We start from the raw sequence: 24,196 nt of genomic DNA, 5'->3' as shown, positions 1-24,196 counted from the left end.
TTTAAATAAAAAGAAAAAAAAGTAAAAAATTCAAATGTAATCTTTTTTTACCTGAGCAGTTAGAGAACTTGTAGGAAAATGTTCATCAGATGTGAACATGGAATGGGCTTGTGACTCAGGATGCTCCATAAATAGAACACATACTGATGCTGTACTTAGCAGATGCAAATCATCTCCTTTTTCATTCTGTGTCCAACTGTCATGCCAAGGTTTTCACTTTTTGCAGGACTTTTCCTGCTTGCTCTTTTAAAGGAGAAATCAAGAACCCATACTTGTGCTATCTTTAGTGATGACCTCTATTTAATCTAGAATTAGAAAGAGTAAGGAGTTAATTCTGGGTAGGTAGGAAAGTCAGGGTTTTTTTTCAGTCAGGCTGTTCAAAGCCAGTTTCTGTTTTCCCTTCTCTTTCCAGTATTTTATTTTAATAAGAACTTCACCTTCTGCAGAAAGGTCACCTGAAAAGACTCAGATTACTTCACTCTCTTCAATTAGCATCTTGCTCACAGGAAAATTTGTCCTAAACTGTCCAGCATATTATCCTCCCTGGTTTTGTTGAAGGAATGGTATTTCTGAAGAAAAAAAAAAAACAACTTTCAGACTCAAGGAAAAAAAGTGAGAGTCACGAGGAGAGGAACACCCACTAAGAACAAGAAAAGAATGTTTGCAGACCATACTTAAGGCAGGGAAGGAACAGCATCCTTCTGCACAGCACTGCCTGTTTCAAAGTGAGCAGCTGTTTCATCTGTTCAGTGCTGAGCAGCATTTCCCCACCAGCACCAACAGAGTGTTTGCTCCGTGCTTTGGAAATGGCAGAGGATAATCCAGTGCAGGATGGCAGCCTAGATCCCACTTCCAAACTGCTGCCAGAGGCACTGCTCTACCCCAGTTTGCAATCCCACATCACTCAGCTCAACACCCCCCCGTTTACCTGTTGGTTCTGAGCTGGAGCAGAGGTCACTGCAGGGCAGACAAAGCCCTCCTCTGCCCATCTCATTTTATAAAGCAGCTTTGCTGAGACCACCTCTTCATTCTGACTTCACCATCCTGGTATTTCAGCAAGGTGTGACACGTCCTTTTTCCTTCCCACTGAGAGATCACCTAAAAAGCTCAGACTGGTGTACCTGTTAAAGCCCTTGGAACAGTTTTCTTCTATGAAGAAGACACAGGAGTACCAGTATGTACTTGGATAGTTTGTTTTCATTATTATAATTACAATACATTCTGAACAGTTACAAAACCCGGGGAATCACGTTTTCTCCATAAATTTCTCTTGCAAACTCCAAACATTTGGGTGCCTTTCCATGACTTCTGCACACTTTCCCTGTAATCCCAGTGAAGGCACCCAGTACAGCAACCCATCTGTCGTTGTTTCAGCAGCTTTCAGCTCTCCTCAGCCTTTGTTCACCTTGCACAGAGGTTTAGCTGCTAAGGTAAAAGCCTGCAGCCAGTCCCCTCCTGGCACAGCAGGCCAGCAGGGGACATTGCCAGGGGGACAGCTCAGAAAGGGTGTGTATGCAAAATGACTTCTGGGTCACTCAGAGCAGCAGCATTTGGTGTGATTGCTGAAGTCAAATCCTGCTCTAGATCAGAAGGAATTCCAACTGAGACATTCAAGTATTTTTCAGCTTTCAATTTCAGAGGAGAATTTAGCTCCACCTAAACTGACAGCATTGCTCAAAGATAGCAGCTTTGTCTAATAAAAAAAACAAACAGAACCAACCAAGAAAAAAGCCCCAAAAAACCCCAAAGAAAACCAACAAAAAACCAGTGCCCTTCTCACAAGCCATCAGGCACTCTCAAATGCAAGAAACATCCTCCTGCCCAGCACTGTGAAAATGATAAAACTCCAGCTACTGAACCTAAACACATTTTTCAACCCACTTTTGATAAACTTCAAGTACATTGTACTCAGCTGCATCAAAACACCTCTTTGCACCAGCAGGTGTGGCCACACAGAGTTTCCACCTCCAGGCCACTGAGTTACACCCTGCTGTGTGCAGGAGCCAGACCAGTATGTTGGCTGGTTTCTGGGAAGCCAGTCCAGCAACATCCTGCTCCAGAGAAATGCATGCCCTGGCACACAAGTGATCTGGCTCTGACCACAGGAGCACACTGCAAACCAGCAAAGCATCTGAGCAGTTGGCAAAAGAGTTGAAAGGCACATAGCTTGCCCTTAGCAATTATTTCCTTGTTCCACTTGTGGTGCCCATTGAGGGATCGGTGTTGGGAACGAGCTTGAAATAAAAAAAAATAAAAATAAATAAATTAAAAAAAAAAGCAGTAAGAATATGGAAGCCTCCCAGGAAAAAAAATATTTATATAGGTTGCCTTTTTTTTTTTTTTCTTTTTAGCTTTACAATTTGAATATTGCACGTTTTCCTCTGCCTTTTCAGTGAAAATCAAGGAAGCTATGAATGCAAGTTAACTGCACGGATGGAGTTACCACAACTGGAATACCAAATGGCAGAGCTGCTGTAAACTTGCTAGGACTAAAAGCAATGCCTGCAATGGTCTGTACAGCATTTGCAAATATTGACTTTGAAAAGAGATCAGTGTAGTTCTTAGTTTTCTCAGCATTGCTCAGAAATGCTAAGAAACTACAACAGCTACCTGCTACTCTACACCAGCTCAATATACCCCAACAGATATTTAGGAATATATGTCATTATATTTAAAAATACCAAGCTCCTCTAAGCTGGTAAACCTAGAAGATTTTACATAGAGTTAAAGGTAAAATATTAAAAATTCTTGTTTCAACTCCACACACTTGACATCTGAATAGGAGTGATGTAATCATACTATTTATTCCATCAGTGAGACAAAATGTTGTATGGAACTAAATCTCTTGAGATTTTAAATAGAAAGTCATTTAACTCGTATATACACAAAGTGTTCTTTCCACAGATATTTACATGGCAAATATGTTAGAGGAGAACCACTATGACTAAGTCTCTACAAGGATAGCATCCTTTCTGAGCTATTCTCTCTGCTGAAAGAATTCACAGAAGCTTTGAAGTAAAACCTAGACAATTAAAAGTTACCTATATTTCACAGTAGGTAAAGAAGCCATTAAATGATATTTCAGCATAAGGTTTCTGGAAACAGCTACACAGTAGAGTTTGACATCCAACCCTTCTTTTCCAGCATTCCTGTGTGAAACTAAATCTCATCTCACTTTACCAGAGAGGTAAGGGCCCGGGCAGAGGTGTGGGTGTGCAGGGGCAACTCAGCCCCCCCGGTAGAGGCTGGTCAGCCGCTCCAGCTCCTTGCAGTTGTCCATGGACATGGAATCTGCTTTCTTGCGGAGACGGTCGTCCCGGTACACCTTAGCTGCATACAGCAGGTCTGTTTCTGCAGGGGGAAAAGGAAAAAAACCAAAAAAGAGATTTTTCAGGTTAAAAAACTCAACCCATTCGCAGGTCCTTCTCGGCGCCGTCTCGAGGTTTGATCCTCGCCTGTTTTCCTGCTGTTCTAACTACCCACAAACACCACAGCTTCTCTTTGCTGGCTCTTCACTAACATTTCATCTCTTTGAGCAGCAAAGAGCCTCCCAGCACCCCCATATTTCATACACAGCAGTGCCTGATTAAAAACAAAAACCCCACAACAAAATATAACCAAACCCCAAGCCAAACAAACCCACCCACCCCCACCTCTGGCTTCTGTCACATCTCATTAAACACCACAAACACAGGCTGCACTCTGTGACCTCCCAGATTACTGACACCTCTGGTGTCCTCTCTTTGCCCCAAACCCATTCTGAATGTGAAGCCCATTCCTTCAGCTGATGCTGTTTCATGCTGCCAGTGTGCAGAGATATTAATAAAAGAGGTCTCTATTATACTGGTATTCAATAGCTTAACCTTGCTGAGCATTTTAATTCCATTACATCAGCTCATCAACTCCAAATGGATTAGAAAGGCATTTTAAAATGTCAAACAACACTGGAAAGATTTTTAACTGTCAAGGAGATCCACACACAGCAGGTATTTTTAATCCTTAAAACCAGAGAAACAGCCATTTCTATAAAGAGAGAAAATCTATTAGGGGCTGCTTTCTCAAAACCAGTGTGGGTAGTTCTCACTGCCTGAAAAGCCACAAATAGCAAACAACATCCCACTCACTGCTTGCAAGTTAATTTTGCTTCTTGATACTAGGATCAGGGATTTTCTCCAGCCATCACTTTTTTCCCTGGCACATATATATATATGTATATATATATGGGATAATGGGCCTCTGTGTTGTCAGCACTCTGCTCATGCTTATAGAAGTAAGCACATCAGGAATAAATGCTGAAAAGTGGGGAAAGGATTCTTTCCTCTCTTTCCCTCCCCAATAGGAAAGTGCATCTATTAAATGAGCCTTTTCAAATACATGTAGACAGTAAATATATCAGAGGAGACACAAATATAACATGTCAGTAAATCTGTGTAAAAGCAAGCTAGCCTTCCAGCTCTACACTCTGCTGAAGAAAATGGACAAGTGTGTTTAAGGTCTGATGTGGCCAAAGTACCAAATGAGGGGGGAAAACCCCATCAGCACTGGCAGAAGATGAAGCACTGATCTACAGCTCAGGATGTTTTACAGGACATGCTGCATGTCCTTGGTCACCTGGCTTGTATGTACTGTGTTCCAAGGTGAGTCATTTTTTTTTTCCTTCCTTGCAAACACCTAAACAAACTTTTGGTTTATTTACTTACTTATTTGTGTATTTATGCAAAAGCACCTAGGGCAATGAAATGCTGCCAGGACAAAACAGTGTGGAAGACAAGAGAATTCTTAGCTTTCATCCCTCCCTGACAGCAATTTCTCTCTCTCATTTTCAGTTCAATGTAGTCTTTAATTTTGAGACATGACCACAAATAGTGGAGTAGCATCTTAAAACTGCTGCTGATTTGCAGATAGTGGTCAGTTCACTGAGTAAAACACAGAAATTAGGGGACATTGGGGACAATTTGAGGTGCTAGAACAGTAGGGAACCTTACATTTGCCTTTTCCTTCAGATATTTTAATAACACAAGCACTTCATTCTTAACTAAGACAATCTTTTTTTTTTTAATAGTAATGCATAATTCCATGAAAAGATACATATCAGCAAACTTACTTTGTTGCCTCTCCTTCCAGCAGTTATTACGAATGTTGGATACATAATCCTCTTCCACACTCTTCTCCACTTTCTGTAATGAGACTCCTTTGTATTCATTTTTAAAGTCCTTGTTGACATAATAAACAACACCCAGGTTTTCTGTCTGCATTTTTATGGTTTGCCCTGTACTTCTGCAAAAACAGAGGGAGAGGGGAGAGACAGAACAGACATTTACTTGATTCTGTTTTACACCACAAATACAATTTAAAAAAATAACACCATTGCAGAAGAACATCACTGCATTTGAGATTTCAAGACAAGCAATGAAGCAAATGGCTGCAGAATCTGCCAGATAATAAAATTACTATTTGCCTGAATACTGAAATTCTGCTGCTTCCATCTTGGAAAAGAAAAACCAAACCCAGCCCAGCCCAAACCAGCACACTGACCTCTTTCCTCCACCACATTCTCACAAACTTTCAGGTTTTGTTCTGCTTTGTCTATGCCTTCTCTTTCCTTTCACACTGTGAAAATCAAGGACCAACTACACAGAAAGCTCTCTAAAATGCTTTTAAGTAGGAGAGGGTGATTCCAACACCCTCTTCTCTGTTTCAAGCTAATGTAATGGAGCATTACTTACGTTCTTGGGTATAAGGCATAAGGAGGGTTAGATACCATCAGCTGGCTCAACAAGGAGACAAGGATCAACACAATAATAGGCATCAGCTGAATGAACATGGAGAAACCTCCCTGAGGAACAAAACAGAGGCAGGTATTTCATACAAGTGCATCAAAGGTCAATTTAACAAGATTTAGTGATAAGTGTGACTGTCTGCTTTAAGCATCAAAAGCTTCTAGGAGAACTTTAACTCCAAACCTGCAAACTTGTGGTGTTATTGTAACTTTCCAGTGCATGCACAATATCCATCAAGCCCTCCAGCTGCAGTGGGTCAGCAGTAGCCACAAGCAATTACCACACAGCTGGGTTCAGTTACTTTGGACACCAGGATTTGGCCTCACCTATACAGTGATACATACTTACACAGGACTCTATTTGATTCCTACAGATTCATATTGAGCCTTTAAGCACAAATCTTACCTTGGCCCAAATACATTTTTAAATGTAGACAAGGATTACTGACCAGAATAAGTCACATGTTTAGACTAATCCTACCAGTCACTAGGGAAGACAGTGACATACAAAAACAGATTTACAAAACCAGGCTATAAACTTCTCAACCTGGCATGTCCACCTACCAATGGGTAAGACTACCACCTGGCAAAGCTTTAGAATATGTGCCTCCTAAGTACAAAGTCTCCTCTACAGTACAGAGCTCCTGTACAGCCACATCACTGGAAGTGACTGTCAGCAAAACTTGACAATCCACAGTTGAAAATCAATGGTGCTGAAACATACATCACCCCTCTCTTCCTCCCTCTCATGGCCACTCTGACGGTGCTGATTGGGGTGACTGTAGCCAGCACGACCATTAGAAAATGAATGTACACTACCTAAGGAAAGAAACAGCCACATTCAAATTGTGTAAAAAGACCCAAACAACAACCAAAACTGCATAGAGGTCAATACAGAAGCAACAGCATAAAGCATTTAACATCACTGCACCATGACATAAGGTATTTGAGACTCTCAAAGCTGTTCTAAAGAAATATTTTAAGCTCTAAGACAAGTCATTTGTTATCTCACGTGCCACAGAAACACCACAGGAACTCCAAAGAACTCAACTTAGGGGAAAACATTGGCATTGGAATGGGCTGCCCAGGGAAGTAGTGGATTCTCTGTGTCTGGAGATACTTAAAAAGAGCCTGGATGTGGCACTCAGTGCCATGGGCTGGGAACTGCAGCAGTAGTGGATCAAGGGTTGGACTTGATGATCTCTGAGGTCCCTTCCAACCCAGCCAATTCTATGATTCCATGAAAACAACACTTAGGGGAAAATTAAGCTGTGAGGCAGACCAAAGAGTTAGGATCTGAAGCAGGTTGGAACAACCACACTGTGTCTGGCCAGAACCAGCGCATCCTGATGAAGATCCTGATCTGTACAAATACCTGTTGGAAAGGCCCCTCCAAAAAACATGTTGAACAGATCCTCTGGAGTAATGTCTGCCTCACAGCCTCTGTGGAAGTTGAATCTGCTGTTGCTGGGGTGACTGCAGGTCTGCTCCTCACTGCCTGTGAAGTCGTACTGCTTCCGCTTCTCGGGGTTGCTCAGCACAGCGTAGGCATTCCCGATCTCTGCAGCAAGGAACAACAGACACCTCCCATAAATTACATGTATAAATTAAATATACCATATAAATGCCATTTATTGAAATGTCATTTCACAGATTTTTGCAGCAATTAGGGATTTGGGGAGCCACAGATCAGAAGGCTGCACATGGAGTGAAGACACCACCCTCTCAGTGTCATGGCCAGCAATCTTGTGTGACCATTTGGTTTTTGCTTCTTGATGCCACTTGACACCACTTGATTAAAATATAATTTCATTGAAATAAAGGACAGAAAAATGAAAAAACAAAACAAAACAAAACACCACCAAAAATACATACTGAAAATTTTCTAAGGAAGGTTTTTTAATGAAGTTGATAGGAGATTCCAAGAGATGCAAAGCTTTTCCCAAACTATTTTCCTCGTGCAGGGCTGATTTTGGCAGACTTAGATCAGATCAAGTCAGGCTCTAAATATGACCTAGAAAGTGGTCAAAGGCAACTATTATAAGTTGGCCATGTTTGAACACACATTTTGGTGAGGGAAAAGCAGTAAACCTACAAATACCAAGAGATGATAAGGAAAAGGTAACCTCGCATGGCTCTTGATTAAAAAAAAAAATCATTTTGCCATTAAGAATTACATCTTTATTTTCCAAACTATAGTAAAAATAGTATAGTATAAATAGTATAGTAAAAATTCAGGACAGTAAGATTCACTTGACTGTGTTAAGTCAACAACAAAGTGCAACTGAGTTTCACATATCAACTATTTGCTTCCTTTACCTGAAAATTAGAGTCAGTGCTCTGAAACTGACCCCTGTTGCAAAGCTCACATTATTTATCTGTAGTTCTGGTTAGAAATAAAGGTCAACTGTTTTCTTAGATAAAAATGTCAGTTTGATATTGCCTACAAGACACCATGCTGACAGCTTTGTAAAAAGACAAGTGATCAATGCAGATGGATTTCTTTTAATCTAACAAAGTTTAATCATAAAATCAATTCCAAGTAAATATGGTATTTTACTTTTAAAAGCCTCTGTTGCTCCAGGTGCATGGTTTTTGTCTGGGTGGAATTTCAAAGCAAGTTTCCTATAAGCCTTCTTCAGGTCTTCTTCTCCTGCATCCTTTGACACCCCAAGGACTTCATAATAATTTTCACATTTCTTTATACTGCAGAAGAAAATGAAATGTTGTAAACAAAACGGTGCAGAAGTAGTCATAAAAGTAGTTATAGCTGCAAATGAGGTAACACACTGCACTGATGCAATACATTTCCCACTTCCAAAACTAACTCTTAAAAGATGCAACTCCAGAAACAAACCCCACCATTTTTCACAGTAAAACTGAACTACTGAGCAGATAAACTATTGTAGTAAAAATTACTTACTACATGCATTTATTTTACCTCTTCTACTGTAGAACTACAGCTGTAAGGAAAGGTTTCAGTTGGCAATTATGTTTTCTCATCCCTGACTATGTGAATGTGGCTCTGAATGCATAAAACGAAGATCACAGACTGAGTCTGCAGAGCTGGGGAAGCTCAGTTTTGCCTGCAGAACCACAGGAAGGCCCATTTGGACTCAACAAAAAACGCACTTGGGTTTGCATGATCTAAATCAAACCAAACAATACCTCCCTTCCTCCTAACAGAAGTCCTAGCACCACTGAAGCATTCACTTTTTGGGGAAATAAGTCATGTGAAAATACCTCTGGCTGCTGGAAAGGCACCTGGAGCTTAGCAAACTTTCTGTGTTTACATGAACTCAAAGAAGCAAGAACAGCTCCAGCAGTTATGGATTCAGTGCACCTCAGATGTTCAACCCAGCATTTTTCTAAACTGAAAACTTGGAAATATTCTTCCTGTAGGCAGTAAAAGCAGAACCTGGAAATGGTGTTATGATTTGGTGTGCTTTACAGCACTCAGAAGAGAGAAAGAGCAGTTACAGAGGACAGAGACAACATTAATTTTATATGGGCAGGCAGAAGACCTAAGTGAACCAATGAATACATCCAGGTTACCTGGGTAAGAATGCAGAAAATTAGAAAAATAAGGCCAAAACAGACCTGAAATAATGAGGCACACTGACATTTGGAGCATACCAAAAGAGCTGATCTGAGCAAGAAATAGAAATTACATCCAGAAATACTACAAAAGCTCCATGTAAGTCTCTTCACGTGGCTGTAACTGAGCCCAAATTCTCTTAAATGCACAGATTTCTGCACAAATATGGGTGTAGTGTTACACAGACTATACCCAGGGCAGCCAAGTGGGAAAACAGGGGGGGAAGCAAACCTTTGGGATTTTCTTGAAAGAAGAATGGGTGGGCTGCAAGTAAGGGACCATCAGAAGTACAAGCACAGTGTGATGGGGGGTCCAAAATCAAATTCCATGTGAGGGAAGCCTTTTCCTGTGCTCAGCTGACAGGAGCTGCAATGGCAGGCTGGGTGTCACGCTCCCAGCAGCACTGAATGGAGGGTGTGCTGGCAGCTCCAGCACCAACCTCTTCTGAAACAAATTTAGCTCATTATACTGAAGTAGCATTTAATCAGCTCCTGTTAGGAAGCTGATAAGCTAACTGAAAAGAAAAAAAACCAAAACCTCAGTAAATTCATCATCAAGAAAGAATAGAAAGAAAACACATTAAACTCTTTACTACTAGAAACTGTTGCTTGTTGATTTGTACAATACAAAAAAAAAATAATTGGTAATGTTCAGATCCTTAGCCTCAAAACCTGGATTACTGAAGAGCTGTATCAAGAACAATTGCTTTACTTAGAAGTGTTACAGTATCAAATGAAGTTTATTTCAATAACTTGCTATCTCAGCTTCCAATCCAAGGTCTTGTCAATAACTCAGTATGTGAAATATCAATTTGTGGACCAGACTCTCCAGAAGCAAAGAGACTGGTTTTATATAAGAAATGTATATGGTTTTAAAAATATATGGTTTATGGAAAAGTATGTGATTTTATACAAGTCTGGTTTTATAGGAGAGTTTTCTATCAACCCTTTAGTTGATATTAAATCAGGTAATGAGTCATCAGTGTTTAGCAACCTTATTTTTTTTAGCCTTAAACATTTGTTCAAGTGCTTTTAAGCATTGTGCATCCTCACCAAGTTTCTCCCTCGGCAGCACATAGCAATTTCTCATGGAAGTAATAAACAGGAATAAAACACAGATCCAAAACTTGACTTCTTTGCAGACCTGACATGCATTTATTTCACAGCTCCAGGATGCAGGGAAGAGAAAAATGGAATAAAAAGAACCCCCAAAACGCCAATCTGTTCTTCTAACCCTCAAAAACTTAGCCCTGAGCTTCTGTTTACAACCAGGGAGAGTCCTCCAGGGGGAAACCCTCCTGGGACAAGGATTTATGGTGGGTATCCATTGGAAGATGTTCAGGTTCAGCACACAACTCACAAGTTTCTGACAGCACCATCTGGTTAGAGCCAGAGCATAAACCAGTGTTTCCTGCTGAGAAATGGCAGGGAGAGAGCTGCCTGCTGGGTGCCAGCCTTCCCAAGGGCTGCAAGTCATCACCTCCCTGCATCACCCCCCCTGCACCTCAGACACCAGTGAGCTACTGGTGCTTATCAGGAAACAAGTGTTCAGCTCAGCTTCCCACTTCTTTTTTCCTCCTATTCCTACTTTCTTTTAGCAAGTCTTTGCGGGTGACTGCATTGTTGAACAAACAAAAAAAAATAATCACAATTACACAAGCATCTCTCTTCCAACACTCATGATTCTGCACAAAGGGATGGTTTAATAACTGAGGATTTGAGGCACATCTTCTATCAGCCCACTCTCCTGCCCTGCTTCCTGAGGCTGCATGGCCAGTCCCAAAGAAAGAAACCTTTGTCACCTTGTGACAGCCACCCCTGATTCCATCCTCTTTTCCATGGTCCTGTCCCAGCCACCCTGCCTGCAACAGACCTGTAGCCCATCCCCCAGATCATTTATTTACACTGCCCTCCTTTCTCCTGTCCAGGATCACTGCTGAGATATGGAAGCCCTGATCACTGACCAGCCTGCTGGCATCTTCACAGCTCAGCCAAGTCAGTGACAAAACTGACAAACCCCAGCCAGCATCAGAAGCTGCAAAGTGCTCTAGGGACAGGCAGCCTCAGGAGCACTGCTGCAGTGACTTTGGGGGGAATTACATGGAATATGCACACATGTATTTCTCCAGCAATTTCTCAGCTTAGCAGGGCTTTGGATTAGGAGGGAAATCAAGCTATAAAGCTGAAATGCGCTCACAGGGGAAGCCTGGAATCCTGAGCAAAGACCTTGTGCTATGAAGCCCTTGCTACACCCTGCCATTAGACAACAGTTTATGCCATTGCTTTGCTGCTTCCTGGCACAGGGAACCTGCAGGGAGGGCATTAGGGGCTTTTGCCAGGAGTTAAGCACAATTCAGGGCAATCACAAAAGGCTAAGGGCTTGGTTTTGCCTTCCTGTGCCAAGTCCATGTCCTCAAAGGCAAAGGAAGCCTTTCAGGTCCTGAAATGTCTGCTCTCACCTGCCAAAATTTGTGGGGCTACCCCTGGTGCTTCTCCTGTGACCACAGCATGATGTGATCCTACTGCTGTGCTGCTTCCCTTTTCACATCTCCAATTCAGATCAGGGCAGTGGGGACAGCTTTGCTCAGGTCAACACACACAACCCATGGGAGGTGCTTGCATTTCTGTATCAAATACCTGCACTGATCCATAATCATGAAGTGTAACCAGGTACTTCAGAGGGCCTTCCAAAGCCCTACCTGCACAGGGATGGCCCAAAACCCAAACCATTCCATTGCCATCTCCAAAAGCTTACATTGGCAGTCACAATTATTTCTGAGCTGGGGGAGCAGCCATGCAGATGTCAGCAGCAAAGAACTGAGAAGACAAAGTCATGCTGGCTTCTGATCCCAGAGTGGAGCAGAAAAAACCCAAAACAGTAAAATGCAGACCAATTTCTGCATAGGTTGAATTTGCAATGATGCCAGAGGAAAATGGCACCTTGCAGCTGAGCTGGGAATGCACTTGGATGACATAAGTGTGATCTGCAGAGAGCTTAGGAAGAGAGGGTCCATAGCATCCTACTCCTGGATTCTGCAATGAATGCCCCAGAAGGTTCAGAGCTGTGTTTTACTGCTATGCTCAGCAACACTTCAGGGTGCCTCTCTAACCATTCTGCTCTTGGATGGACCTGGTCAGTTTGGCTTTCCTATGTGTATCACATGGAACCCTCAAGACTGTGTTTACCTTAGCAAACCTTCCCCCAGATTTTGTTTAGATTTTTACTTTAAATGTAGATTAAAGGCAGGAGCTTTCTGACAAAAGTCCCCCATATCTTCTGTGCCCCTTTTCCATGATGGGCTGTGTGACTGGGATTCCCACCTTGATTTCTCAACCATCCAAGTGGAGGGTTCAACAATTCACAATACTTCTAGCAGCCTAATTTAAGGCATGCCCTGATTTCCTTGCTTTGTGCATTTTTCCCTTCCATTTCAGCACGTGTTGATTGCTCTTCTCATTTCACTCTCAGTTAATTATCTTCTTGACCCCATGATAAAAAAGTAACCATCTCTCTCTTTTTGCTGATTTTGCTGAAATTTCAACACAAGGCCTGGAAAAGTCAGTCACACAGCTTACAGTTCTAGTTTGAGCCACGAAATGTGCAGAAGCAATTTCTGGGTAAACTCCATGAATTCAAACTGCTATTATTCCCAAGCACTACCAGCTGACATTTAATCCTGCCCTGCAAGGTTCCTACAGACCTCCTGCCTCACTGCTGGTTTGCTTTGGTTCTAGCTCAAAGACCCAAGCACAAAATTTCACCCATGTGCTTTTTTCCAAGGGCAGGGCAGGAAAAGCATTATTCTGCTGCACTTACCCATGACAGCAACCCAGCTTCAGCATACTGTTAATCATGACAGTTACCTTTCAGATGTCAAAAAGACAACAAGGAATACAGGCTGCAGCTTATCTACTAAACAAGAGACATTAAACACCATATGAATTTTAAGATCCCTTAAAGGGAGTCTTTATAAAGTCTATGACCAAACTGTAGCTTCAAAACTACTTTTTCAAATCATGTGGTCCACAGATAATACACTCTTCACAGCATAAAAAGAAATGGGAAAAAATAACATACAGAAGGTGTATTGTTTTTTTCAGTCTCATCCTAGTCCACCCCACCTTTCCTAAAGGGTCTCACACTTGGTATGATCAGGCAGACGTGACAACAGAATCTGCTTGAAATTAAGAATTCTGATACCTGTAATCCTGATCAGCACTTTATGTTTTAAGTGAACTGGAAAAAATAAGTTTACATTTTCTCACACAATAGTTTCTTTCACTTCTTTATCTCAGAAAAAAAAAAAACACAAAATAAAGCCAGTAACCTACATCAGTGACAGAACTGCTTTAAAGCAATGACCACAGAATGCAAAAGCAAATTTTCCCTCTTTTCTGTTGTGCACTTGGTTCTCATGCATTTATCTTAAGCTGACAAAGCTCGTGTAGCTTTTAACTGCCTGGAGACTCCTGGGGTACTTGCTCTAAAAAGACACAAGTCTCCTCTGGGTCCTAACATATTTCTGCTCCTCTCCTGTCAGCACCTTTAACAGCCAGGTTACCTAAAGTGTTAAGGCAACCTGATGCAGCCCTCAGTGACAAGATAACTATCACTAATAAAAAGATGCACAGTACTACAGGTGCATTTTCAAGGCATTTCCACTCAAAAGTAAGAAAATGCTTTCAGATATCTCAAGGCTCAAACTGTCACACTGAAAGAACAAGGAGCATTCCCACAAAGGGCAGAGAATCACACAGCACTTATGCAATCAGTGGAAATACAAAGCACCTTGGTGCTTCTCCACATCAAGCAACTTGTTTTCAAGCTCCTGTGAGAAGTGTTATGGCAGCCTGCTAAAGATCAGTGTCCCCTGGGAATGTGGAATAAATAAACCCAGCAGGGAGCTGCTTATTTCTGCTCTTAGGCACCCACATTACTAAAGTAACCCTGATGAAAATTCATGCAGTTAAATTACACTGGTTCAAGTTGTGTCTGCAGTGTGCTCCTTAAACCTATTGTCACAAGGAAACTCGAGGCAGCTGCACAACTCCAGGAGCCCTGAGCAGTGATCCAAGGCAGAGCTCAGAGCCAGTGCCCCTGGCACAGCTCACAAAAAAAGGGCTGGAAATGCCACGTGTGGTTAAATCACTAACAGTCTATACTCAGTTACTGCTACAGAACCAAACACTCCTAGAGGGAAGAATCCTTGGGGATAATGACCACCTTTTGTTGCATAAGCATACAAAATAACTTAGTTTGACAGAGTCAAATTCATGGCAAGGTTCAGAATTCATTAAAAATTGAAGATTCTGCTTTCTTGCCACCCAGAAATTTCTTTCCCTATAGGTAAAAAAAGAGAAAAATCAGGCACAGAACACTTTCTAAACCCACCTCTTTTCACACAGCTTTTCTTTTTTAACCAACTCAAGTATTCAAAAACCATTTCAGTGTGGTATGGCAGAAGCATAAGGTGGTGAAAAGCTCTGCTCTCTGAGGAATACCCTCCCCAGAGGAGCACATTTCATTTAATTGGGAAAGTCTGGGGCTTGACTGCAGCAATAACACATGCAGCCCATCAAGTTTGCATCTGCAAAGCTCACTCTCACTGCGGTTTAACCATGAGCTTGCCCTCAGCTATCATCACTGAATGTGTTATGTTTTTCCATTAAATTTCAGACCACTGTTTGTATTTAATTCTGTTCTCCTTGCCAAGGCACACTCACTTTTTAATGCTTAACCACACATTTTTTAAGTGGTGTGTTGATGTCACTAACCAACAGCATGACAAACTTCTCAAAACTCCCAACAAGAACTAGGGGCTTGCTCTGTTGATTCATGTACATCTAAGCCAATATTCAGCCCCTCTGCAAAGGTTTACAAACTGCTAAGCTAAAGGATGGTGGCATCTCTCAAGATAAGTTCAAGACATTACTTTAACAGCTGATTTTCATAGTAAATAAAATACAAACAAACAGAGATTGTTCTGCAAGTAATTAAAATTGCTTCTTTGCAAAAATCCAAATCTTTTATTCACAAGGCAAATTTTTGAAATAGGTACTAAGAAGCAATGTTCCACCAAGACCATCATCAAGGCACAGATCTCCTGAATGCCCCTAAATCTGGTTCTGATCTCAACAAACTGGACTCATTTCACCTGGTATCCAGTGAATCCCTGCAAGGAAGCAAGACTCAATACCATGAAAGCACACCATGCAGAGAAGTTGGCTGGACAACAAGGAAAAATAGGCACCACTACTTTCTGGTAAAAAAACCCAACAAACCCAACCAAAAACAGTGCTAAAAAAGAACTTGGAGGGAGCCTGATAGAAAGCAGACTGCAGCTCAGAACAGCATGTCACAGGTCAGTGAACACTGGCAGGATTACAGCCTCCCTGTAGCAGCTTTCTAAAAGTGTGTTACATGTCTTAATTTGAGTTAAGCCTTATTTTACAGAGGGCTTCTTTCTGGATGTTTTGTCTCACCCACATCTGCACAAACACATTCATTTTAACTTTTCAAGGCAGCAAGAAATGTACATGCTTAGCCAGGTTTTACTTTAGATGTATCCTGGAGGCCAACACATCACTTAAGCAGAGATGATGGTAAATGAAAAGCTCCACTAAATAGTAACTCCAAGAAAACAACCATTCCAAGGATGCTGCTGTCCTCCCTGCCTGAATGCAGAGCCACTGTACCAACAAAGAAAAGCTGCTATTTCCACACTGGTAGCACAACTAACAAATCTGTGAACTTCAGAAAAAGATCCTAAGATAATATCAACAGCAGCATAGTTTGGCATAAAAAAGTACGTGCAGATTTCTGGTCTGCACAACAGTCTGCCCCATCCACACAAACCAGGAGTCAAGGACCTCTTGATGTCCCTTCTTTGAGCACCACTCAAAAATGGTCCAGGCTTATCTAAAAATACAGGTGTGCAGTTTTACAGTGGCTGTGTCCATACTTCTGTAGCAGAAATCAGGGCACAGATCAAAAAAAATGTTTTTTTTCACTCCTACAGCCAAAAAGTGTGTAATGACAACATGACTTCAGAGTTACTTGCTTCAAAAGGACTTCTGTATTGATCTTTCTGCCTTCCAGCACATCCTCCTTTCCTGATGCTGCCCCATCTTAACACTACCATGCTGCAGAAAGTCCAGACAGAATTTATAATGCAACTCAGACTGTGTGCTTCAGTATTTCTCTATACCTGCACTTCCAGAACAAAGCAGTTTTAACACTAGGCTAAGAGCAGCCTATACAGCAAGATTAGCTTGCAAATAAACTTTAGGAGCAAGCATGTAAAGTAAACTTACTGTATTGTGAGTACTGAACTATTTAAGAGTAGAAAAACTCTCCTGCAAATTGCACTGTAGAATCATAGAATGGTTTCAGTTGGAAGGGACCTTTAAGATCATCCAGTTCCAACCCCCCTGCATCGAGAGGGACACCTACTAGACCAAGTCTTATAACTTCTTCCATTTGACATGAGATCTACTGAGCCATGTTGAATATTTTCTTTTTAAAACATCAAGGCTACTTTATAGAAAGCTGAGCATCATCTTTCTTGCAGAAAGTGAGTGCTTAAACACAAACCTCTCCTCTTCCTTCTAGTTCAGAACAAGTAAAGCCTCTCAGCTAACCTGGAGTTTTCTGTAGCTTCCTTAGACACTGGAGCTGAACGCACAGGGACACGAACACACAGAATGAGAAGCAGTGATGTACTTAAACAAGGCCATACCTGAACACTCCTTCCATTTGGTCTTTGGTGTAGCCTTTCCCACTTTCACCTGCAGCAGATGCATTGCTCTCCTTGGTGCTACTGGCCTTAGTCTGCTCACTGCTACTGGCTGGCTTGCGGCAGTAAGCGCCTCCCCCAGCAGCACTTCCATTCTTCATGATAGCTTCCAACAAAACTACAAAACAACAGGATACCACAGCATCATTACAGGCAGCAGGGGAGCAACAGGGGGCTCTCAAGTGTCTTAAATGGGAGCACCACATACTGGAAGGTTAGCCACGACATGCTGCTTCCTCCTCGTGCATCCCTTTGTATTGGAGAGAATCTGTCCGGGTCTTTAATTTCTATGTAGTTCTGAGAGGCACTGAACCCACTCTTGTGTTCTTGTTCCCCCGAATAAGGACCCATAAACAATGCTCTGTAAAACCTGCAAAGGACTCCCCACAGAGACCAAGCTGACCTCCAGCACATTCCAGTTGTCACAATACACAGCCATTTGTAACCTGAGCCGTTCCTTGGCCCAAACCCATGCTCCAGCTGAAATTCCAACTACTGTTAAATGCCACAGATAAGTCAGGAGCAGAAAACTACACCCAATCCTTGAGACCTGGATCTCGGAATCTAGCATGCTTTTGATGGATCTCAAAAGCCTCTTTCCTTCCATGTCCAAAGAGCTCTCAATTTAAGCACTTTTAATAAATCGTGAGGTTTTTTGTTTTAATTTTCCCCACTTGACTTAAGCCTATGTTTAGGGGGTATTTGTCTTAGCAATCAATCAGGAACAGCACCATTCTCATTTAGGAACTGCACAGGAAGCAAGATGTGGACTGAAGATAATTAAACACTTTTTCCTTAAAAGAGATCCCTTCAGAGCAAGATGGCAAACTGCATAGGCCAATTTGTTTCATAAAACTGAGTTACTATCTGCATAAAAATTGCCCTAATAAAAATCCCCAAAGAAAAATGTCCCACTCATTGTCAAAGCTACACCATGAAAAATCTACCAGAGAAGCTAGTGAGAAGCAACCTGAAACATTTCTCCTAAATCTAATTTTAAAATGTCATCTCTGACCACCATGGTGTCCCTTAAAGCAGCAGCACAACAGGATCCTGTATATCACAGCCTGTATCTTAGAGATGCACAGCAAAGAGAAAGTGGAACTTGGCTCCAAAGAAGAACCAGTTCCCTAAGATGTTTCTAAAACCCCTCCAGGATTTGTTTTGACTTATTCATTCACTTATTACCCACTGGCCACAGGAGTCAGATGACACACTTGGCCTGAACCAGAAAGGCAGCTGATCTCAGTGCTGGTCCTGTGGGCCTCAGCAAGCTTCATCAATGGATCAGATCAGGCTTTTTACTGCAGAAATAAAGAAAAGGCTAACACTGGGATGCTGAGCTATATACCAAGTGGATGCTTTCACTTCAAGAGAGATCCAGTTCTTGAAAAGAGGAGAGCTGCATTATGGATTACAGCTGAAGCACATATCCAAATATTTACAATAGTTTATGGTAACATCATCTGTTGTGGCACTTGAAGTTGTGAGGTGAAGAACTAGCTAGTCCAGCAAGTGAGTGTGTCTGCAGGCTAAGAGCTAATCAAGAACAGAGATGTGAACATGCAGTGCCCTGAGAAGGAAACAGTTTCAGTTGGAATAGGCTCTGGACTTGTGATAACAGAAAATGTTATTCTTTTTCTGTTCTGTGACATTAGATGTTTAACAGTGCTATCACATGGGATCCTACTGAACATGTGACTGACTCACCCTCTGGAAAGAGTTCTTACTTGACAGTTTTGCAAATTCTGCCTTTATATTGCTTCTGCTCTAGAAAACCCCTCTATCTGCACTAATGCTTGTGCAAAACCAGTAGCAGCAATAATGGCAGCCAGACAGGTATAGGTAACAGTTCCCATTTTTACTGCCCAGTGGCTCCTTCACAGCAAGCTTAGCTGGTAAAGTCTTTTTAAGGTTCACCTGCACTATCAACATTACTACTTCCTTATCACCTTCTCAGATCTCACATCTCCATAACAGAGCTCCACTGCTGAGAAGCCAGTACAGGACATTTGCAATGAATAAAAAAAACCCAAATATCTCTAAGTGTTAACTTCTTCAGAGAGCAGGACACAGCATAAACAAACATGCCATTGTTCTACCTTGGAAAAGAAAACCATACAAAGGTTCTGGGGCCATTGTTTTCATCAAACAAAAGATACAGTTCAGATTTCAGAAACAACTTTGACTCTTCTATGAACTGCTGGTGGCAAAACCAGCTGTTAGCACTGCAGTAATCAAGAAAACCTTCACTGTGCATCTGGGTGTTTTAAAAGAGGACACAGGTGGAACCAAAGACTTTGCTAGCAGCTCAGACAATGCATCTTATCTCCAAATGTGTCTGAATGCTCTCCTGTGTGTAGTGTTACCTGCTGCTGCCTGAGAGATCCTTGCATTGCATTTGATTCCACCATGCATTGAACATGACCCCCACCTGCACTGATGGAGGAGCTGCTGAATTCAGAATTCACACTGACATAACACCCCAAGAAACTAAGCTCACCTACTCCTGGAAAGTTTGGTTTTATGGGTAGCATCAGAAATAGTGCAAGAAGTTCTTAAGAAGCACTGAAAAGTAAAGCTGCCCTTGATGTTGTTTTCTACCTTTAAAAAGAATGGCACCTCAGTTTCAAAAGGAGATCTTGCCTTTTGCCAGCTTCAGATCCACTCTTACAAACCTTTTCCAGACAAGCATTTAGCTTCCATTCAGTTGCAAGTCTGAAAGCATGATCAAGTAAAGTAAAAAGCATAATCAAACCGTAAGAATTTATTTACTGAAAGAGTAGTCAGGCCCTGGAACAGGGTGGTGGAGTCACCATCCCTGAAGGTGTTCAAAACCCACCCAGATGTGGCACTTCAGGACATGCTCTAGTAGGCATGGTGGGTTTTCCTGGGTTGATGGCTGGACTTGGTGATCTTGGAGGTCTTTTCCAACCCTGACAACTCTGTGATTCTGAAAATATTTTGAGCAGCTCAATCCTAAAACAGGATTTTCTAGCAAAGAGTGACGTCAACAAAAACACTGCTGCTATGAAGTCATCAGCCAAGTACCACAGACTATGTCCTGAGCTCACATTTCCCCTGGTGAAGCCTCAGAACCGTGCTGCTGCAGTCAGCACATTGCAGCCAGCAGCTTTGTTTAGCAAAACCAAACTCCAGTGCTGACTGAACCAGTGCCAAACCCACTCTGAATGCAGCCCCTGCCACAACCCAACCAGACACAGCATGGTTGCAGAGCCCAAGAGTTAAAACCTGCTCTCTGCCCTTTGCACCACACTTAACACCAGGAGGAGGAAGCCCCCACCACTGCAAGACTCAGCACCACCATCCTGTGGCATCCCACTGATGCACCAAAAGGGTACCCGAGGCACCACCTGGAAGCACTGGTGGCTCCAGTAACAAACTGGCGCAACTCCCTTCTCACGCCCCAAAAGAGAAACCAAAGGAGCACAGTGAGGATGGGGGCTGCACCAGATTGCCCTAGCACCACAGAAACCCAACATGTTATGACTGTAAGATAAGAAGTGGTGTCAGAACTGAGAGAGCCCAGAAAAACCTCAACTATCTCGTTCTCTTGGGTGTGTGCTATGAGACATTTTTAATTCTCTAATGAATTACTGTTGGGGGGCTTCCAGAGGACCCCCACTTCATTCATCTAAAAGATGGCAATGAGACAGTGAAGCAGTCATTTCATTTGTTCTCATCAGTATAAAATGCCAGTTCTAATTTATTGCACACCTCACAGTTCCTGTCCTGAAAACAGGACATTCAGTGTCCTTCAGCTTTCTGCACTTCCAAGAGGGCTATTTAAAAAACACCTCAAATTAAAAAAAAACAACAAAACAAACAATTCAATGAGTTGTTGGTGGTTTTGGAGGAACAGGGATGAGTCCAGAAGAATTACCAAGCTCCACAGCCACAAAAATGAAGCACAGATACACTACAAGTTTATACAGTCTCCTGATTTCTAAGTGCCTCCTTCAAATCAGAGTAGGGCTTGATTTTTTCACTGGTATTAAGAGCACCTGCAATTCTCATTAGCTTCAGATCAAGCTTTACCTGCACACTAGTTCCACAAATCAGGCCCTTGTTTCAAGCTGAACACCTGAAAAATGAGGCACAATCATCCATCACTAATGGAAACCAAGCAACTCATCTAACACCACAGAAAAACTCTATGAAGTGTTTAGCTCCAGCACACAGTTCTTCAGATTAGTTTGCCACCCTCACCACAAAACCATCTTCTTTTTTCTCACCAGATCTGCACCTCATTTGTGACATACTTTGCTAATTTCCACAGTGAATAAAACAAGTGTCCTACAGACAATAGCCTAATTAGACATCTATTTCTTGCTCTGAACACTTTACAATAGTGGTTATGTAGTAGCAGCCCTACTTAGAAGAAAAAAAAAATAATAATCCAACACTCAAAAATGTTTGAGTGTTTTGTTTGTTTTTGTTGCCTGAGAGCTACTGGCACTCTTCTCTTGGAGGCATAAGATGGCAATAAGCTATGTGAGGCAGACAAAGCTATTCACCCTCTTTGGTGGAACCAGCTGAATTGAAACCCTTAGTGTCTGCTGACCAACACAGCTCCCAAAAAGCTGGAAGCACTTCCATGCACATTATCATCTTAAACTCCAGAAATTTAGGGGAATATGGCAAACTTCTGCTTGTTTTTCTTTCAGAGAAGTATATAATGTGGCAAGAATATATACATATATCCTGATTTAAAGCAATGGTTACCTTCTAGGTGATCTATCAGCAACATCCATCCTGTCTTGCAGGTGAAACACCAGCACTTAGCCCAAAACTATACACTATAAAATAGAACAGCACTGATGAGCCCTTCGCTTGTTTGCATATAAAAAAAGCAGTCAGGGGCTAAGAGAGGCCAGAAAAACATTCCCTGAATCTGCTCATCTGTCTTGAGGGCTTGTCTGTGGAATGAAATACAGTACAGAACACAACCAGTCAGGATTTCACCCCAAAGTCATGTTCCAAAAATGGTAAATGCTGAGGGCTTTAAGTCAGTACAGAGCACTGATGTTTGCCCTCTTCCTTCCATGGCACAGACAGTGTGAGCAAGGACCAGAGGAACACAAGCAGCTGCACTCAAAGGTATTTCAGGCTGACTTCTGAGGCTGTATGACAGAGAGACTCCAAGACAGGCAACAGCTCTGCATACAATGAAACCTGACTACTGTTGCTTTTAAAAATAATTACTAAACACTCTTTCCTAGGAGGATGCTAATTATTTCCCAACTTTTACCACATAAGTGCCTCGAGAGGCAATGAAGTCAAACGGGAGACACCGACCCCGCTTTCCCCAGCAAAGTTAAACCCGTGTGCAATTCCTATGCAGCTCCAGGAATGGAAAGGAAATAAAATCAAGAAAACCCAAACCACGAGTATGTGAAGAGGCTGAGGACACACTCCAGTCTGGAGCATCAGCTCTTGCTGCAGGAAGAAATAATCCACAGTGACACAGGAGAAGCCAACTCAGCCTGCCTCGGCCTGGGGCCCCAGCCTGCATGGCTACACAGGGAGCGATGGCTGAGAGGCGAGGAGAGAATCCCTGAGGAGAGGATGGAGCCCCTGAGGAGAGGAGAGAAGCCCTGAGGAGAGGAGGGAGCCCTTCAGGAGAGGAGGGAGCCCTTCAGGAGAGGAGGGAGCCCTTCAGGAGAGGAGAAAACCCCTGAGGTGAGGAGAGAACCCCTGAGGTGAGGAGGGAACCCCTGAGGTGAGGAGGGAACCCCTGAGGTGAGGAGGGAACCCCTGAGGTGAGGAGGGAACCCCTGAGGTGAGGAGGGAACCCCTGAGGTGAGGAGGGAGCCCCTGAGGAGAGAAGAGAGCCCCTGAGGAGAGGAGGGAGCCCATGAGGAGAGGAGAGAGCCCCTGAGGAGAGGAGAGAACCCCTGAGGAGAGGAGAGAACCCCTGAGGAGAGGAGGGAGCCCATGAGGAGAGGAGAGAGCCCCTGAGGTGAGGAGAGAACCCCTGAGGAGAGGAGGGAGCCTCTGAGGAGACGAGGGAGCCCCTGAGGAGGGCGGGAGGTGACCCCGGTGCTCCCCCCGCCTGCCGCCCCAGCCACACACAGAGGGCCTTTCCCTCACACCGCCAGGGCCCGCAGCCCCGCTGGCCCCTCCGGGTCCCCTCAGCGCCGGGGCGAGCAGACAGCCCGGCCTTCCCCCCGGCCCTCCCGCAGGCCCCGGGGGAGCAAGGAGAGGGGAGATGAGGCCGGGGAGGCTCCGAGAGGGCGCAGGACTTCACCTCGGGCCGTCTCGGTGGGGTAGAGCTTCTGGGCCTTGCCGAGGAAGCGGAGGGCGCGGTCGCGGTTCCCGGCCTCCAGCGCCTCCCGCGCGATCCCGATGCATTTCTCGGCCTCATCCCGGTTCCCCTCCATCGGCTTCTCCTTCCGCCGCCTCCGCCCGCCGCAGCGCAGTGAGAAGGGGCCCGAAGCCAGAGCGGAGCCGGGCGAGTCAGCGGGGCAGAGAGAGGAGGGGAGCGTTCCGGAGGAGGCTCACTCCGCACGGCTCATTGCGCCGCCGGTACCCGCAGCCCCAGCGCCGCGCTCGGCCCGGCACCAGCCCGGCCCGCTGCCTGCTTCCGGGACCGCCGTGCGCATGCGCCCCGCCCGCCCTCCCCGCGGCTCCGGCAGCCGCCCCGCCCGCCCCGGGGCTCCGGTAACGGCCCCGCCGGGAGGGCTTTACCGGAGAGGTTAACCGGGGGGCTTACCGGGCGGGGGGGGCCGTGCCGCAACGAGCGCCGGTCTCGTCCCGTGCGGAGGCGCAGGCCCGCGGGGCCCCGCCGCAGCCTAGGAGCGGCCCGAGGGAGCCGGGTGCGATGGAAAAGTACCGGGCGGGCTAGCGCTGCACTGCGGCCCGGGCAGGGCCGCAGCGGCCCCCGGGCCGCCAACGCCGCCTTTCTGCGTTCCGTAGAGAAGCGAGAGGAACCCGCGGCGTCACCGGGCTTGGTCATTGTGCTGTAAGGTGCTGGTTACCACCTGGGAGCCAGCGCTGCAAT

General features: G+C 43.9%; 1 protein-coding gene across 4 annotated transcripts; it reads right to left on the bottom strand.

Annotated features, from left to right (window-relative positions):
• Positions 1 to 1,179: 1,179 nt before the first annotated feature.
• On the bottom strand, positions 1,180 to 23,802 carry DNAJB14 (DnaJ heat shock protein family (Hsp40) member B14). Of its 4 annotated transcripts, none has more exons than XM_030449965.1 (8): positions 23,444 to 23,802; positions 17,116 to 17,290; positions 8,340 to 8,485; positions 7,155 to 7,340; positions 6,504 to 6,598; positions 5,727 to 5,836; positions 5,105 to 5,277; positions 1,180 to 3,351 (listed from the first exon to the last, which is right to left on the bottom strand). In XM_030449965.1, exons 1-8 carry the CDS (start codon positions 23,574 to 23,576, stop codon positions 3,227 to 3,229), a joined length of 1,143 nt encoding a protein of 380 aa, XP_030305825.1. In that variant the 5' UTR covers positions 23,577 to 23,802; the 3' UTR covers positions 1,180 to 3,226. The 4 variants fall into 4 exon arrangements, 3 of the variants coding, with proteins under 3 accessions (XP_030305825.1, XP_030305827.1, XP_030305826.1); XM_030449966.1 differs by having other exon boundaries at positions 3,160 to 3,351; positions 5,101 to 5,277; positions 23,444 to 23,762; XR_003987531.1 differs by lacking the exon at positions 6,504 to 6,598 and having other exon boundaries at positions 2,780 to 3,351; positions 23,444 to 23,762.
• Between the last annotated feature and the right edge of the window lie 394 nt (positions 23,803 to 24,196).

This window comes from Calypte anna, chromosome 4A, assembly GCF_003957555.1.
Source record: "Calypte anna isolate BGI_N300 chromosome 4A, bCalAnn1_v1.p, whole genome shotgun sequence".
NCBI classification, from domain to species: Eukaryota; Metazoa; Chordata; class Aves; order Apodiformes; family Trochilidae; genus Calypte; species Calypte anna.
Note: the sequence above shows the minus strand (reverse complement) of the source record. Positions and strands in the feature narration are given on the sequence as shown.

Excerpts from the sequence above, each read along its gene's own strand:
- DNAJB14 (XM_030449965.1), bottom strand. The coding sequence starts at position 23,576 with ATGGAGGGGAACCGGGATGAGGCCGAGAAATGCATCGGGATCGCGCGG. Across the intron at positions 17,291-23,443 it reads CCCCACCGAGACGGCCCGAG|TTTTGTTGGAAGCTATCATG; the intron begins GTGAAGTCCTGC and ends GTTGTTTTGTAG. Across the intron at positions 7,341-8,339 it reads AGCAACAGAGGCTTTTAAAA|AGATCGGGAATGCCTACGCT; the intron begins GTAAAATACCAT and ends TCCTTGCTGCAG.